The sequence below is a fragment of the Oreochromis niloticus genome, linkage group LG13, assembly GCF_001858045.2.
Source record: "Oreochromis niloticus isolate F11D_XX linkage group LG13, O_niloticus_UMD_NMBU, whole genome shotgun sequence".
Taxonomy (NCBI): Eukaryota; Metazoa; Chordata; class Actinopteri; order Cichliformes; family Cichlidae; genus Oreochromis; species Oreochromis niloticus.
Genome location: NC_031978.2, coordinates 34,202,259 through 34,220,210, shown reverse-complemented (window position 1 = coordinate 34,220,210; position 17,952 = coordinate 34,202,259). Strand labels below are relative to the sequence as shown.

General features: G+C 39.2%; 2 protein-coding genes across 11 annotated transcripts in view; one reads left to right on the top strand and one right to left on the bottom strand.

Annotated features, from left to right (window-relative positions):
- The first annotated feature begins 228 nt into the window (after positions 1–228).
- cdh1 (cadherin 1, type 1, E-cadherin (epithelial)) lies at positions 229–12,798 on the top strand. The gene is given in 19 exon segments (XM_019366343.2): positions 229–575; positions 1,631–1,745; positions 3,093–3,181; positions 3,343–3,552; positions 3,977–4,117; positions 5,180–5,335; positions 5,486–5,627; positions 5,900–6,072; positions 6,694–6,822; positions 7,474–7,497; positions 7,499–7,660; positions 7,827–8,077; positions 8,691–8,833; positions 9,319–9,410; positions 10,010–10,142; positions 10,497–10,715; positions 10,820–10,950; positions 11,210–11,353; positions 11,910–12,798. Coding segments are annotated over 19 exon segments (2,721 nt in total). The 5' UTR covers positions 229–524; the 3' UTR covers positions 12,126–12,798.
- A 2,558-nt stretch (positions 12,799–15,356) lies between these two features.
- The window catches only part of rasgrp3 (RAS guanyl releasing protein 3 (calcium and DAG-regulated)), a 562,943-nt gene continuing 560,347 nt past the window's right edge, over positions 15,357–17,952 (bottom strand). For all 10 annotated transcript variants that reach the window (XM_025897308.1, XM_025897306.1, XM_025897304.1 and 7 more), the window contains one exon: positions 15,357–16,123. In XM_025897308.1, coding sequence (XP_025753093.1) covers positions 16,115–16,123 — 9 coding nt within the window. In that variant the 3' untranslated portion in view covers positions 15,357–16,114. The remainder of the gene's footprint in view (positions 16,124–17,952) is intronic.

Here is a 17,952-nt window from a genome sequence, read left to right as displayed (position 1 = left end):
TTTACAAATGAAAGATGGTTTTCTGTCAGCAGCTTCACGTGTTTGTTTGTTTTTTGTGATTCTTAGTAAGCAACTGTGTATGAAGTCTGAATTTCAGTGTGTGTATGTGTGAGAAAGACACGGGGAGTGAGAGACAGATTATCAGTAAGAGGAAATGAGACTGAGAGCTCCTGAATGTGACTGACTGAACTCAGATCACTGCTGATAATAACGCTGTCCGCTGCTACTATCCGTTGTGTTTCTATTGATTATTTATGAACAGAAACTACTTGTTCCTGTCACTTCAGGTGTGACGGGCTTGGATGACCATATTAGGAACACGGAACCTGCGCACCTGTAAGCTGACGTCATGTGCTGAAAGTACCTGAAACAGCGCTTTGCAGAGTCGATTCTCAGTTACAGAAAATACCTTCAGGGGACAACAGGAAGACGTCAAGAAGCGAGTTCGAAGAGGAATATATTTAGAATTCTTTTCGTTTTTGGCTGTATACTTGAGAGGAATACTAAAAATACAACTTAGACAAATGGGGACCGCATTGTTCGCGGTTTTTGGTGCTTTAATCGTCGTTTTCCAGGTGAGACTTCCTCTTTTGGTTAATATTTTGCCATCGGTGCTCATTTCTCTCACTGTCCATTCCACTTTAAGTGACAGAAAATAAATGTTGGTTAATCTTGTTACTTATTTGATTGAATTGGACAACACCGGTTGTCTTACAAGCAGTCTTTTCTCTCTTTTTTCGCGGAATAATTTCGGCAGCTCGTTTATGCGTGAAGTAGCCCTCGATTTTAATAAAGAAATACATTTATTAGCTATGGTACTTCCTGGGACTAAGTGGGCCAAACGAACTTGTGGGGGTCTAAAATCCTTATTGTGTGTAGCAGCTTTCTCCGCAGAGCAATCTGGAACAAATTTAAAAATAAGTTATTTAAAAAAGTGTCGAAGCCGCAGAACACACGCGGAGGTTTAGGCCGTCTTTCTTTTTCTTTTCATACCCTTCCGCCTCGACGAGTTCGAGGTTGAGCGAGCCTCGCCCTAATTCTGCTGATGACGTCGTCTGCAGGTTAATTTCCAGTTCAGAGTTGTGGTTTCGTATGCAAACACGTTTCAGCTTTGTTACCTCCAGTCTGTTTTGTCTTACACATATTGAGAAGCACGTTTTAAGAGACTTAATTAATGAAAATTAAAAGAGAAAACTGACTATCATCAAAGTAACACAGTTTTGTGAATTTAAAAAAAATGAAATTGAAAAAAGTCCTATGGCGTACAGACACAATTTTAATTCATTCATATAATTAAACGGGGTGTTAGACACATTTTCATTAGTATTTAAAGTGACAGTTATTTTGTTCATTATTCGATATTGTTTAAAATGTGTATATTAAGCAGCGCAATGCCTCGCAAAGGCATGGTATTTTCTAAACAACAGCTCAAAGCTGAAAGACCTTTCCGCTTGAGGAAAAACCTAAAATCCTGACCTTTTCAATGCTGAAAACATGTCAGGTTTGCAGTTTTTGATTTTTAAAACATATAGTTGTTCAGTTTTGAATTCTGGTCAGCCTAAATTTTCCTCTTGTTTATAATTATTCAAACTTATTGTACGTCTAACTGAAACTGTTGCTCCTCCTTTAGGTCTCAGCACTAGAGATAGCTAACAGGCCAACATGTGTGCCTGGATTTGAGTCAGAGCTGCTGATTTTCAGAGTGTCCAGGGAACGTCTGAGGCAGGGCATGAGGCTGGGCAAAGGTAAGAACAACCCAGACTAGGCTCATGCATGGGTATTTTGGTAAACATGTGTTTTTGATTTGGATGTAAATGTTTTCTGTCTGGATGGTGCGTTACTCTTACCCAATAATAATTTCATTTAGATGAGTATTTGTTTCTATTGTCCAGTATCATTTCACATGTCAGATTTGTTTGTACAAAACTGTTGGATGGTTTAGACCTGAGTTACAGGGCTACATGGAATAACTGTGCTTTTGTAAAGGACTCCTCTGGCCCAGATGGCCTTCAGCAGATTAGCTGGGCACATTGTTCTCAGTTGAAACCCAAACATGTCTCAACCTGCCCTGACTCTGCTTCTCTCAAATACTTTTACCTGCTGGTCAGAGCACTGTCCCCGAACCTGTTTTACAGGCTTTGCTATTCAAATGTTGTGAAACACTGAAAAATGAACTGTTTTCTTTCAGTTCAGTTAACTGAAAGGTTTTAAAAAGCTTCTTATCAACAGACTTCAACAGTGTGTTTTTTTTTTTTGTGTGTGTTTTGTTTTTTAATAGGCTGTGGTTATGCATGTCTGCTTTAACGTGAATATTCGTTCATGTCTTTATCAATTGTCTCTACAGAATAACTAATTACCCACTTTGATGTTTTTTAAGACACAAGCACTTTATTATAATCGGATTAAAACGCTGTATAAATGTATGTACAGCTTCACCTTATTTATTTAGGAAAATATTGCAGAAATCTATATCTGGGCATCATATGCCAGTTCCTGTCCTTTTTCAATACAACTCAGTAAAATGTCATTAAGAGTAGATGCCAACAGGGCCCTAGAGTAGGTGCCAAAAGTACTTCAACCTAATGGAAAAAATGGTTCGAAATGATTGATGGGTCCAGCCCTACTAAAATATAAATATTGTTTTAGCTTCTTGGCCTATGGTTATAACAGATGCATTGATACAACCTTTTTGTCTTCCAGTACTTCTTTACTTTGACTGCATGTCTTGATAGTTTTGTATTAATAGGCTGTTGTCTGTGAATACGGTTTAGACAATTCTATGAATTGTTTTGGTTCAAGTCGAGGCTGTTTATCCCCACTCTTCTTTCTTATATCCTGTCGTGTGTGTGTGTGTGAGAGACATGTAAATGCAGTTTTTATGTTTTTGTTAAAAGTAAATAATGTTGATAACCTGACTAAGTGTTGCCACCATCCAGAGCTAAAAACCATTTAGTCATCTTGCAGTCACTTGTACTGCTTTTAAGGAAGAGGGAGTGGTGTCTGTCGCTTTTCTTTGAATACAAAAAACTTGCCAGATTTTTCACTATATGCACCACATTCATAATAATTAACTTTTTTCTATTCTTTCCCAGTGGGCTTCACTGACTGCACAGAGCGCACAGTATTTCTTTTCAGCACTGATGACAGTCACTTTACTGTGAAGGCAGATGGTACATTAACGGTGAGTAGAGTTGACAGACCTGACAGCAAAGCTGGGGTTAGTTTAAAAAAAGAAGAAATTACAGTAAGATTTGTGAGGACTTAGTCTAATGAATGTAGCCGGAATACAACATGCACTAAAGGTTTTGTTTTTTTATATATTTCTTTATTTTTACCTTCCAGGTAAACAGAGAGGTTGTTCTTCATAAAGGACACCAGAACTTCTTCATCCACTCCTGGGACTCTCAAGGTCACAAAATAACAGTTCCAGTCAGTGTCGTTCACCCTGAGCATCACCATAGACATCACCATGGAAAGCACCACCATGGAGATCACACAAACTTCAACATTCAGCATCACAGTACTGAAGTGGACTCTATTAACCACACAGAGGTATGTTTAGAGATGCTGTTTAATGGAGCATGAAGGAAAAGTACATTTAGATGGAACTTTTATGGGAGAAATCGATACATGCAAAATGCCTGTTTTTGACATTCGGTCTTGTCTGACATTTTTAGTAGATGCAGCAGATGGCAACTTAAATTCTATGTAACCTCACGAGTTATCAAATTCACAAACTTGAGTATCAACATGTCCTGCTTGCCTGCTTGGCAGGGTGACAATAATGCTTCATTGGCCTTTATGGGTAAGATGTTGAAACTGATGTAAACTCTGGACAGTCACAGAGCCATCATAGTCTGAGAATAATTTAAAACTCATTCTGAGAACGTCTGTGCTCCTCCTTGTAGTTTAAGCTAAGTTCTGAGTGTTCTTCTATCCAAGCTTTTGCTAACAACTTGTCTGCATGTTCTTCTAGAATGCCACTGAGCCACAAGTGCCCGTTCTGCAATTTTCCAAGTCTGGTGGAGGGCTGAGGAGGAGGAAAAGGGACTGGGTTATTCCTCCACTCAATGTTCCTGAGAATCAGAGAGGAACCTATCCCCTGAAAGTAGCTCAGGTAAGGTGAACTGAATGAATTTGTGACTAATCTGATAATTAACGTTATTTTATGACACATTTTGGACATTTTTATTTTTAAATGTTTTCTGCAGAGGATGTCGCTGTTGTTTACTTTGCACTCTGCATGTCCTTTATTTATTTTTTTCTTCCCCACTTAATTCTTACTATTTAATCTGCAAAGTTTTGTTTTCCTGGATGTGTAACGAAGACATTTTTACTTGACTTTTAGTCTAAAGTTAACATAAGGAAAATGTGAAGGCACAAGTAAAAATCTGTACATTGCTGGCAGAAAGAAAAGTTAATAGTTAAGGGTGCCGGTTTAGCTCGTGCCGTAAGGCTGAGAGAGACCAAGATGGGTTCAAGTCCGACCCACGGCACTTTGCTGCATGTCTTCCCCTCTCTCCCTCCTCTTTCCTGTCAATCTTACTGTATCTATCAATAAAGTCAAAGCTCCAAAAAATAAAGTTAATACTTAAGGGACAAATGTAGAGTTTATTTGTGCCTTACATGTAATTAGCCTTTTTGCTCTTTTAATTTCAGCTTGTAAATGCTAGAATTTTTCCATCTCTCAGTGCTCTTTCTTTACCTTAGACTCCTGGCTCCCCTTGAGCCTGGTTCTGTTGGATGTTTTTTCCAGTTAAAAGGGGGGGTGTTTTTGTTTTGTTTTTTCTCCTACCCACTGTGACAAAGTGCTTCCTCATAGGGATCAACTGATTGTTGGGATGTCTTTCTAATATTGTAGGGTCTTAACCCTGCAGCATGGAGTGTCTTGAGGCTACTGTTGTGAATTAAGTCAGATTAACTAAAACTAAACTGAAGTGAAATGGTTAACAATAAGACAGAAAGAAAGAAATTCCCCAGATGCTTGGAGAATCTAGCAATCTTGTTGATATGAGATCACAAGATAACAGTCCTTCTAAACTGTATTTCAAAATAACCAGGAAAGTCTTGAGTGTAGACTACACTACAGTGCACAGCCTCTTTACTCTTAGATCACACTAACTGTTTATACTAACTTAGTCCTGTGTGGCTTTTTTTTTTTTTTTTTCCTCTCCTCCAGATCCGCTCTAATGAAGATAAAGCAAGGAAGCTCTTTTACAGCATCACTGGTCCTGGAGCTGATCTGCCTCCTGTTGATCGTTTCAGAATGGACAAACAGACTGGCAATCTGTATGTAACACAACCACTCGACAGAGAGGAAACGGCCAGTTACACGGTAACACGGTGGCAACAGTCACCAATAACAATGAAATCTTTGACTTGTTTGTATTGTGTGTAGATAGAAGGTGTAGAGATAATGTAATGAATTCAAAGGTCAAGCTAAAACTTTCTAAATGAAACATGTTAAAATCTTTTGTCTGTGTAGTTTCTAGCACATGCTGTGGCTGATGGAGCAGGACAAGCTGAGGATCCCATGGAGATTATAGTCAATGTGATCGACCAGAACGACAACAAACCTTATTTTACGGTGGAGTACAACGCAAATGTTGCTGAGGCCACGGCCATCGGTATGTATAGAAACCTTATTGCCACTGGACTTCTTAGGTAGTTTTCTGTGGTTCCTGTTTATAATTCTTATCCACTATATTTAATGAATCTTAAGATATTCATAAAATCAGAATGACACCAAATTCAGCTGGGTATGTGTTGGGTCGGAAAGAAATTAGCAGACTTTTGCATTACGTCCGTTTTATTTAGTAAATCTCGTAAATGAAGCAGTGTGAAGACCTTCAGACACTTGTGCTCTTGTTTACCTTTTTTCTGAATTCCTCCAATTCAGACACAGAGGTGGTTAAAGTTGAGGCCAAAGATGATGATGAGCCAGATAATCTCAACTCAGACATCCGCTATCGTATTCTGAACCAGGACCCACCGCTGCCCACTGACCACATGTTTGAAATCAACCCAGTTACTGGAAGCATCAGAGTCACTGATAGAGGATTAGACAGAGAGGTAAGACTTGTTAAACACATTTAACACACAAGTGTCCTTTTACACCTAAGGGCTGAAAAACACTTTATAATGAATCAGGATCAATAGTCTGCCTGTCACTGCTAGAAATCAGTCAAAGAGGGTGCTGCAAAAAACATGTTTTGGGTTTTTAGTGAAACTTGACACAGCCTCTAAAGTATAGGTATAGTTTATCTGTCTATATTTCTGGTTTGTGTCATACTTCTGGACACACATTTCATACTTAGCAAATAGTTTGTCAGACAAGTCAGTGTCTTCCATGCAGACTACTGGAGATCAGAGCAATCTGTTTTTGGTGCAGCATCGTAGAACTCTTTGAGACTGACTTCACAGAGCAACTGCAAACAGCCTCGTGCCAAATGGTCAAGGAATACTTTATGTTAAAAAGTTTGGCTACGCCTCTCAAAAGCATCATGTTTGCAAGTGTTTGTCATAAGCAAAATATTAAATGAGTTTAGCTTCAGCTTTTCAGCAGAATCAGCCTTCATAGATGAAGAGCTTTAGTCAGTCTGAAGGCTGTGTTACAGTCTGTAAACTGATGTCAGTGTCTCTTCCTTCCTGTTGATGAGCTGATCTACCTTAACAGTCCTCGTCTCTTAACAGAAATATCCACAGTACACTCTGACAGTACAAGCAGCAGATATGGCGGGAGAAGGGTTAACTGGACAAACAAAAGTCATCCTCACGGTGACGGACAGCAATGACAACGCTCCAGTCTTCACTCAGAGCTTAGTAAGTATGAAGTAACTGGAAACTTCCTGTTTAACAGAGTGAAAAGGCAGCAGTTAAAGCAGAACACATTCAGTCTGTATCTAACTGCATTACTAATGTTGCACTCACACATACTGACACAGCAAAAACCCACAATGTGTTTATGTTCATGACAAAATTACATTTACATACATACAAAATGATCTTCCAATAAATGGCAAAGATTTTATTGAATCTAAATCTCAAAACAAACAGCAAGGAAACTCTTAACAAGCAACGGTGCTCAGTGATGCTCAGATGTATTTAAAGTCTTTGAATGATAGCTTCTTCTCACTCTGGGTCACGGTTGCCATAAATTGTGAGTTGTGGCTTTTTGTGCCAAAAGACACAAAAAAATGATCTTGTTTGATCGACCCCAACGACTTTCATAGTGTGCCTTGTTTCTATAGAGAATGGTGAGTCTTTGACAGCAAATGTGAAATGTACAAATGCAGTTAAAAAACAATATTTTACCACATGCTTAGCGAATTAAATTTATGTACTCCACAGTTGTAGACTTTCATTAAGTAATGACACAGACTACAAAATGAGGGCATTATTCTCCATTCCTAGTTAGGCTTTAGATCGGTTTTCACTGCCATGATTTCTGACTCATCCTTTATTTTCTTACAGTATACTGCAACAGTTGATGAAAACAAAAAAGGATGTTGAGGTGGTTAGGATGATTGTAACAGATGAGGATGAACCACAAACTCCAGCCTGGAACGCCAAGTTCAAGATCGTCAGTGGTGATCCTGATGGACTTTTCACAGTAAAAACAGGAACTAACAAACAGGAAGGAATCCTTTCTACTGCAAAGGTAGGAAGAAATCAGGAATTCTTGCATAATATTGGGAGATATTTATCATCAATGAATTGAATATTTGCGGCATTTGATGGCAGCGTTTTTGTGATTTCTTGTAACCTCATAAAAATCTGTGCCAACACCCTTATGCGTTTCTTCTCCCTCCTTTCCTTCCGACCAGGGACTGGACTTTGAGAGGGCCAGCAAGCACACTCTGTTGATTTCAGTGGAGAATGAGATTCCTTTTGCTCCTGGTGTTTCTGTGGTCACTTCTACCGCCACGGTGGTGGTAAATGTGAAGGATGTGAACGAAGCTCCAATATTTGATCCAAAGGAGAAGCTTGTGGTAAAACCAGAGGACCTTGCTGTGGATGAAGTCGTGGTACAGTACACTGCTTCAGACCCAGACACTGCACGCAAGCAGACAGTCTCGTAAGTCGGGGGCGGGCGGACTTTCTACTACTAAAGGAAATGTATCACTGACCTCATAAGTGCTGCAAATATTCAATTTCCTTCTAAAAATTCACTTAAGTTTGGAGCTAAAACCCTCAGTCAGGTTTGTTTTTCCTAAGGCACTAAGGATTAAGTTTGTGGATGAAACCCTAAATGGTTAAATCTCAGATAAATGTCAAGTATTTAGATTCCTTCTTCTGTTTGATGGTCAAAATTGATTCACTGTCCTTATGTGTGGCAGATAAAATTACAGAATACTGTCTATAGTGATAAAACACTGAATAGCTGTATACCATAATAGTATATTAGGCTTATAAAAGACCCAAATACAGTTAATTAGTTTGACATTCAAATTCATACCATAGCTGCATCTACTAGGAGGCTGATGTACTAGTGGCCACCAGTATTTTTAAATGATGTGAGAACCCTGTAACAGTTAATGTGTTTAATTCTCGCATCGTGTATTTAGCCTGAGGAGAAAGCGGAGGATGTCCAAAATCAAATAACACATTGTGCCGTATTGTGAAAAATGCTAATTGTAATCATCCTGCCTGCACAGTATTACCATCTTTTCTGTGGCTGTCTTGTACAGGTACAAAATATTGACTGACCCTGCAGGCTGGCTGAACGTGGACAAGGACACAGGCCTTATTAAAGTGAGAAGACTCATGGACAGAGAGGCTACCTTCGTCACAAACAACAGATACACTGCAACCATTGGTGCATATGATAATGGTAGGTGGTAGTTAAGACTATTACAATTTATAACTTTTAATAAAATTCCCATTTCTGAAAAGTTATGGAAGAACACGTGTTAAAATGGATAAGTTGGGCTAGCCTGTATAATGTCCCTTAAGATAAAGTTGCAAAACAAGAAATTCTATATTGCACAGACTGATTACTGAATGATGGAATGGAATCTTTTTTTTTTTTTTTTTTGTCTCAATATAAATTCCAGCACAAACGGCCTTTCCTGGGACATTCACAACTAATAACATTGCAACCCTTAATTTGAATAATTTAATAATTAGTAATTCAGTAATTAATTTGATCTTAGCCATTAGTTTTAGCCCTTAAATCTTTGTTTTAAAAGCCAAGTGCCAGTTATAAGAATCAGAAGTCTAGAGGAAAGTCTGTGGGCATTACTATGAACTTGGGTTTCTTCAACAAAGTGAAATATCATTTTAATAAATGTTGTTCTCTTGGTGTTCTGTTACCAGATGCTGTCCCAGCTACAGGAACTGGTACCCTGATCATTCAGCTGGAAGATGTCAATGACAATGCTCCTGTCGTTAAGCCGCATGACATTAAGGTGTCTTATTTCCCACCAGCTCAACAGCTGTTTCGTGTTGAACACGTCTAATAGTGCAGAATTGTTCCTTGTAAAGTCAATGTATTTATAAGCACAATTTAAAAATGATACAGGTTGACCAAAATGTTCAAATAAATGGAATAAAACAGAGCTTTAAGTTCTGTTAGAACTTAGCTTTTTTTTAAAAGTTCAGAGTGTGAGGTTAAGAGGGTGCTAATCCGTTTAGACTTAAAAACAAACAGAACTTTGAAGTCAATTCTAAAATGTTCTGGAAGCCGGTGGGGGGGGGGGGGAAAAAAAAAAAAAAAAAAAAAAAAAAAAAAAAAATCAAAACATGGATAAAATGCTCTTGTTTATGTGTGCCTGTCAGGAGTCGGGCTGCCACATTTTAACAAGTAGACGAGAGAGCAGAGCACGAACTCCAAAATAGCTGTTGCAGTAATCAAGCCTGGATGAAATAAAGGCATGAATTACTTTCTCAAACAGTAAAATGTAGTGAACTTAGGATGGGATCAAGTAAAAAGTGCAAGTCCAAGTGTGCAGTCATGTGATACAGCATATCAGCATAAAGAAAAGCTTCACTGTCTTTGTTTCCTCAGGTGTGCAACAAGGATCCAGCTCCTCAGCTGCTGTCAGTAACAGATGAAGATGGACCAGAATTTGGACCTCCCTACTCAGTGTCTTTACAGGGCATCTCAAAGACCAACTGGACCGCTAGGATGAACGACTCCAGTATGTACACTGCTAATATGTGACAGTATAAACTGATGCTGTCCAATAACATGGCCAGAATTTTAAATATTTTGGTTCAGAAACCAAAATATGTATTTTTCCTGCTAACATGTGATTTGCAAATGTCAGGAGGATTGTTTAGGTCAGACATGATTCAGTGTTCATCACTGAACATTGACATTTGAGTAATTGGTGCTTGTGTGAGGACATTGTTGCTATACAAGACTTAAAAAAAAGAAAGAAACTGTTGCAACATGGCTTTGAGGAGGTGGTAAAGCTTTGTTAAAGTGAGACAAAATAAATCCATGAACACAGAATTATAAAGTAAAATTTCTGCTGTCTTGTTTATTTCAGGAACAGGCATCATCTTGAATTTGGCCACTGAGCTGCCCAGTGGAGAGTACAGTGTTATACTGAGAGTGGGAGACAAACATGGCTTGGAGCAGGACAGCATCATCACAGCTAAAGTGTGTGACTGTAGGGGCGCAGAAGCGGCATGCCAAGATTACCGTGCTGCAGGTGGCAGCAACCTGCCCCTTATCCTCGGAATACTTGGAGCCATCCTGCTGCTCGGTGAGTCACACATCTGTAGTCTCAGGACGGTGCATCTCTTTCCTTTCCCAGCTAAGTAGGATTTTGTTGGTTACTGTGTGCTAAATTTTGTGCTCTGTGTTCAGCGCTGTTGCTGCTAGTGCTGCTGTTTGCAAAACAGAGGAAAAAGGAGAAAAAGGAGCCACTCCTGCTGGATGATGGTGTCAGAGACAACGTCTATTACTATGATGAAGAAGGAGGTGGCGAGGACGATCAGGTAAATGGACACCCATTCTGATTACACATTAATCAAAGACAGACAGACACACACACAGGAACAGAAAACCTGAGATTTTCTTTTTGAGATTAAATGTTTTAAAAAGGCTGATCAAATTTGATGTAATATTTCAGTAATGTGACCCAGGCCTTTTAGTGATAGAAAAGTATGAGTAGACAACAGGCCTGATGCAGTGAGTGGATTGCAGAAGTACAGCAAAAATATTCCATGTAATAAAGCATTAATCACCTTCTTTCAGGACTATGACCTGAGTGTTCTCCACCGTGGTCTGGACAACCGGCCGGATGTGTTAAGGAATGAAGTGGTGCCAAACTTCATGCCTGCTCCTCAGTACCGGCCACGGCCTGCCAACCCCGAGGAGATTGGCAACTTCATTGAAGATGTGAGTGAGATTGTAAAGCTTCTTGTAACTTAATCAAATGTGACACTGAGGTGGGAGGTCAGAGCATCATGTGATAACGTTGACCACAATATTACAGAATAAAGGAATTTAATGTACTGCTCTGCTTAGATTCCAGAGTACCACGGGCTACCACAGCTTTGTAAGATCCTGAATGATGCAGGAATAAGAATGTAGCTGTGTAAACTTTAAATATCTGCTCAGATTATCAAGCCTTAAGACAAAAATTGTAATGTTCACACACATGTTAGTATCATGGTCAAGGATATTTGGCATGCAGGCTACCGGCCTTCCGATTGGTAGTCAACCTGATCTAAAATCTAAGACATGCTTAAACTGGCATTACCTTGGCTCCGTGCGTGCGTGCGTGTGTGTGTGTGTGGAAAAAGAGGGGGTTGTTTAATTGACTTGGTCCCAGATGGATGGTTGGGTAACAGTACGTCATGTCTGTTTTATTAACTGTAAAATTCATTATTCTGTTACATTATTCTGCTCTGTAAGGTAATTGTAATAAGTTGTGTAAAATTTCCTCCGACAGAATCTGAAGGCTGCCGACAACGACCCAACAGCACCCCCTTATGACTCCCTGCTGGTGTTTGACTATGAGGGAGGTGGTTCTGATGCAGGAAGTCTCTCCTCTTTGAACTCTTCAAGCAGTGGAGACCAGAACTATGACTGCCTCAATGAATGGGGCCCTCGCTTCAAGAAACTGGCCGACATGTACGGAGGAGGAGATGATGACGATATGCTGTAATCATACCATATCGCATGGCTGCATGTTTAATTTGTAAAGGCAAGCCAGAAAGGGACTTTCAACTACACATTTTGGTTTTTGTTTTTTTGTTTTTTTATAGATATATATGTGCATTGTGGTTTGCCTTCTCACTGCAATCCCGTTAGCAGTTATCGCCCACTGCTCGGAAGCCAAAGGATGAGTTTTTGTTTTGTTATGAATGCATTAGGCTCTGTCTGCTTTTTGTTATTTGTTTCTTTTTGGGTTTTTTGTTGTTGTTGTTTTTAACATCTGTTTGACCTTCAGCCTGAAGACTAATACCTTGTTACTTATTCTGTTGAATAAGTGCTGAAGCCACAGTGAACACTTCTGTGTAGGTTACTGGGCGACACCTGAGACACTCTGAGGCTCGTCAGTCACACTGGGAAATGTGTTGCTTTATTCTATAGCATTTGTACCGATGGTCTCCATTTGTTTAAAAAGTAAAATTTGAAATGATTAGGATGAAATCCAGGTATTTGCCAGTACCTCGTCAGCCTTTGACAGTGTGCTCAGTGAGTTATGAATACTTTTTAAATTGTTTCCTAGGGATCTGTTCATGTCTTTTATTACAATGATTTGTCAAAAACGAAATCTTTGAGATACTTTGTGAAATTAGCTTTGTTCTTTATAAAATTGTATTAAGACAACAGTGGATTTGTGTGGTCTCTAATTTTAGTTTAGTACTAACTGCATTAGACTTGGAGTGCAATAAACAGCAGTGACAAAAAGCTCAATGTGAGAGAAATTCTTTAATTTCATTGTCACTTCACTGCAGGTGATTGCAGAGAAAGACTGACCCACACAAGTTCCTTTTATTTCTTTCTGATCTGAAGTCTGTTCAGCTTCATGTGATTTTGGACGTCACTGTGCTGTCTATGGACACATTAACCGATGTGTTTGGATGTACAATTTTATTTACATTGTATACACCTATAGTCCATATTCCTCTTGCTTAACAATGGAGGCACATTCTAGACAGATGTGTGAAGTATAGTAAATGTACTGTTGGTAAGCTATACTGTGGGTTTTGTCCAACCTAAATGCTTTCACACTTGCTTTAGTAAAGTGAGTGTGTTAAAGGCTTCTACATGTTCTTTGAAGATAAGTTGGAACTACACTAATGTCCAAGCACTTTCTCAGGAATCACAGACTTGCAGGTGTGTGGAATTGGGTTTCTGATAATTGCTGACCACAGAAAATGTTATATTTTTAGAGCTATAATAATACTATGTGTGAATCTAATTGATTTTGGTTACACTTTAAAGTGTAACCAAGGCCTAATTACTACTCCCATAGTATATTTATCTCACTTTGTTTTTTTTGTTTTTTTAAAAAAATAATTTTTAACAACAGTAGCACAAGACGAGGACATACAAGGTTAACATGGAAAAGCTGTAAACAAAAGGCTGGATGGGAGAAAAATATAACGAAATCTCAACTGTGATGAGCCCTGATATGTTCATCTGCACAGATGCAAACGTGGATGCAATTTTGCTCACATACCTATACTAATATATGTATATTCATGCATAGTGTTATCTATACATACACATACCCGTGCACTCATACAAAAATACTGATACACATAAATAGATCTGTATGTAATTAGAGAATTTAATTAGATGATGTAATTAAGTGCCAGTATTAATAATAGAAGAAGACGTTTACTGGAAGGATCTGAAAAAATAAATAACAACCCCGAGAAGTTGAAAGGGAAGCTTGAGGTGACATTGTCCAAATCAACAATATTAGTCTAAGTAAAGTGGTTGGTGATTTCCAAAGTTTGACACCATCTTTATAGTCCTTAGACTGAGGTCTGCCAGCTCTAAGCTGGACTCCAGACCTTCATTGATGGTCAGCTCAGATGCAAAACATCCTTGTTTATATGGCTCTCACCAGTTGGAGATCCTGTAATGAAGTTGGCCTAGTGAATCAGATGTTTCACACCTCCGGGGGTTTCCTGATTGGTATATCTCTGGATATCAGAATGTTACTTTGTAGGGCTAAAAACAGGGCTGAAAAAAAAAAGAAAATAAAGGGAATAAAGACAGAAAATGAATTATTCATTCAACAACAACAACAACAACAATAATAATAATAGTGAGTAAATGGGAGAAAATGTATTTAAAAAAGGTGAACTTTAACACTGGTCCTTCCGTCTTGCCACCAGGACACCCTGGTGGTAGTCACAGAGCAGGGTGCTCTGTGGTGATATCTCGATCTTTATCATGGAATTGTATGCAGTGGTATTGTTGTGTAATCACTTACGGTCAATAGCAGCTTTAATAGTGACCTACACTGCCTGTCCACTCTTTCTTTAACTGTATTTTTACTAGAACTAATGGATGTTTTTAATTACTTTACTTGCATTTAAAATATATTTATATATATATATATATATATATATTTTCTATAATTAATAAAACTGCTTGTTACAGCAATTGTACCAATTATTTTGACTGCACTGTTTACTTCTCAAGCACACCATCATACCTACAGTAGAATGGTTGACAAAGAAAAGAATCAAAGAACTGCAGTGGTAACGCCTGGTCAAAGTCCAGACCTCTCCTTGAAGGAGTAGTAACAGATCTAACAGTTTATGATAATAATAGTAATAACTGGATGATTGTTTACAAGTGCTGCAGCCTCTGCACTGATAAGGGTAACCTCATAGTGCCAACATTTGCACTATACAACCTTACAGTCTCATTAAAAATAATCATCACTGGCTCATAGTAAAGCTAGTTTCCAGAAACATTACCAAACGTGGCCACAAGATGGCACTCATTTACAGTACAGCTGGAGCAATAAAGCTCCCTTTATGGGACAGAACTCTGCTAGGAGTTGCACAGAGTGATCACTTTCTCTTTAGTATATTTAATATATATTTTTGTATATTACACTGTAAAGCACCATGGCATACATTGTTTCTTGATTTCTACGTCAGATCCACCCCTCGCTTGTCATGTCCTATAAAGACCAGGATGGTGATGATAAAAATGCTCAGCTTGAGGCTTCCTAACAGGACCTCACAAACAACAGCATAACTAAAGTGGAGGTAGCAAAAGCTAACTTAGTTACTGAGTGTGACTCACTGCACCTTGCACTGTCAGGCTCAAAATCAGACACGTTTTAACTTTAAAGTCGGTGCAAACATCAAATTACAATGAAAAACATCCCTTCAGATAGCAAAAACAAAATGACATAACATTACATAAATATGTACTTTTTATTTGTTTTGACACAGAAAAATAGGAAAACACAAATCACAACGCATACTTGTGAAACCTTCCACACTTGATGGTGTACAGCATTTGTAAAAAATGCTTTTATCATCATTGATAAGAGATCAATGATGGGAGAGAGAGAGATCACAACAGAATGATAGAGGTTGTCTGCATTTTTTTTGCTGAAAAAAACCCTGCAAGATAAAATTAAGGTGGACCGCTCTGCAGCTGTCACTATAGAAATGCTATTTCATGGGTCTTTGTGCTAGATGTTCTGTTGGTTTCCCTTTACATTCAGGTTCTGTTTCCTTTTATTTCCATCTACACATACAAACATCAAAAAAATTCCCCTTGCTATGATCATGTGACATCAGGACCTTGATGTTGCATCTCTTTATTAAATCCATCACCAGATCATTTCTGTTCACATTCTTCCTGAGCTCCATTTGAAAGCTTGATGTTGTGAAGCAACTGGCCAACAATCCATAAGGAAAAACCTTCATCTTTGTGTCTTTCTGCCCGGAGCTAACACACTGTATGTTATAAAGATCTTCTCCCTGACTTCAGCTCCATGTCGCTCTGTCTGTGTCATGCTGAAGTCTAGAGAGGACATGATGACTCCATGTTTTTGAAGGGGGACCTTAGAAAGCCAAGAACATCCCCCTGAGAGAAGAACCTCCTGGTCTTAGCAACTAGGGGCTTTCTGGATCTCCACGAGCGGTTCTCGCCACTGTAACCAAGTCAGCTGTTCTGGAGTGGAAGAAAGAAGAGAGACATGTGTGTTTGAGTTTGTGGCATCAATGTATTTTTTTTTTTTTTTTTAACTAAAGACCAGAGATGGGCAGTAATGTGTTACTATAATCCAATTACTTTTTTCAAGTAACGAATAACATAAGGGATTACTGTTGCATACTATACAAGTAATTAGATTACTGTTACTTTCCTGTAAGCACACTGCCTTACTGCGTTACTAAACCATCGTGATTTTGTTTGTGAGAGTGTCTAATGACAATAACGTAAGCGTGTGCAGATCAACAATGATATGGAGTGTGGGAGAGACTACAGCCATGCAGCGTTTAAAGCGTGGACGCACTTGCATTACTTTAAGTTTTATTCCGTACAAAGTGACAAAAACATTAGCGTCCGTTGTACACTCTACGTGGGAAGAAAATTTCTTTCTATAGCGAAAAATTAAACTTCAAATCTGAGCAAGCATCGAGCACGCTGCCACGGGAATGTGACATTCACAGAGAAACCCACGGATCCCCCCACTGACATGACCGCTGTGGCACCGGGCAAACCTCCACCCGCCCCACTCCTGCTAAACAGGTGAACATAGATTTAAGAGTGACAGGACTCAGTGCTGCTGAATCTTTGATTTTATTTATTTTCTGCTGTGTTTTACTTCCATCTACAGTGGCTTGCAAAAGTATTCGGCCCCCTTGAACTTTTCCACATTTTGTCACATTACAGCCACAAACATGAATCAATTTTATTGGAATTCCACATGAAAGACCAATACAAAGTGGTGTACACGTGAGAAGTGGAACGAAAATCATACATGATTCCAAACATTTTTTACAAATAAATAAATGAAAAGTGGGGTGTGCGTAATTATTCAGCCCCCTGACTCAATACTTTGTAGAACCACCTTTTGCTGCAATTACAGCTGCCAGTCTTTTAGGGTATGTCTCTACCAGCTTTGCACATCTAGAGACTGAAATTCTTGCGCATTCTTCTTTGCAAAACAGCTCCACAACTGCCCTGTGATGGCCTCAGAGGTTGTCTAAGAGAATATTGGGAGCAACAACATGATGAAGTCCAAAGAACACACCAGACAGGTCAGGGATAAAGTTATTGAGAAATTTAAAGCAGGCTTAGGCTGCAAAAAGATTTCCCAAGCTTGAACATCCCACGGAGCACTGTTCAAGCGATCATTCAGAAATGGAAGGAGTATGGCACAACTGTAAACCTACCAAGACAAGGCCGTCCACCTAAACTCACAGGCCGAACAAGGAGAGCGCTGATCAGAAATGCAGCCAAGAGGCCCATGGTGACTCTGGACGAGCTGCAGAGATCTACAGCTCAGGTGGGGGAATCTGTCCATAGGACAGCTATTAGTCGTGCACTGCACAAAGTTGGCCTTTATGGAAGAGTGGCAAGAAAAAAGCCACTGTTAACAGAAAACCATAAGAAGTCCCGTTTGCAGTTCGCCACAAGCCATGTGGGGGACACAGCAAACATGTGGAAGAAGGTGCTCTGGTCAGATGAGACCAGAATGGAACTTTTTAGCCAAAATGCAAAACGCTATGTGTGGCGGAAAACTAACACTGCACATCACCCTGAACACACCATCCCCGCTGTCAAATATGGTGGTGGCAGCATCATGCTCTGGGGGTGCTTCTCTTCAGCAGGGACAGAGAAGCTGGTCAGAGTTGATGGGAAGATGGATGGAGCCAAATACAGGGCAATCTTGGAAGAAAACCTCTTGGAGTCTGCAAAAGACTTGAGACTGGGGCGGAGGTTCACCTTCCAGCAGGACAATGACCCTAAACATAAACCCAGAGCAACAATGAAAT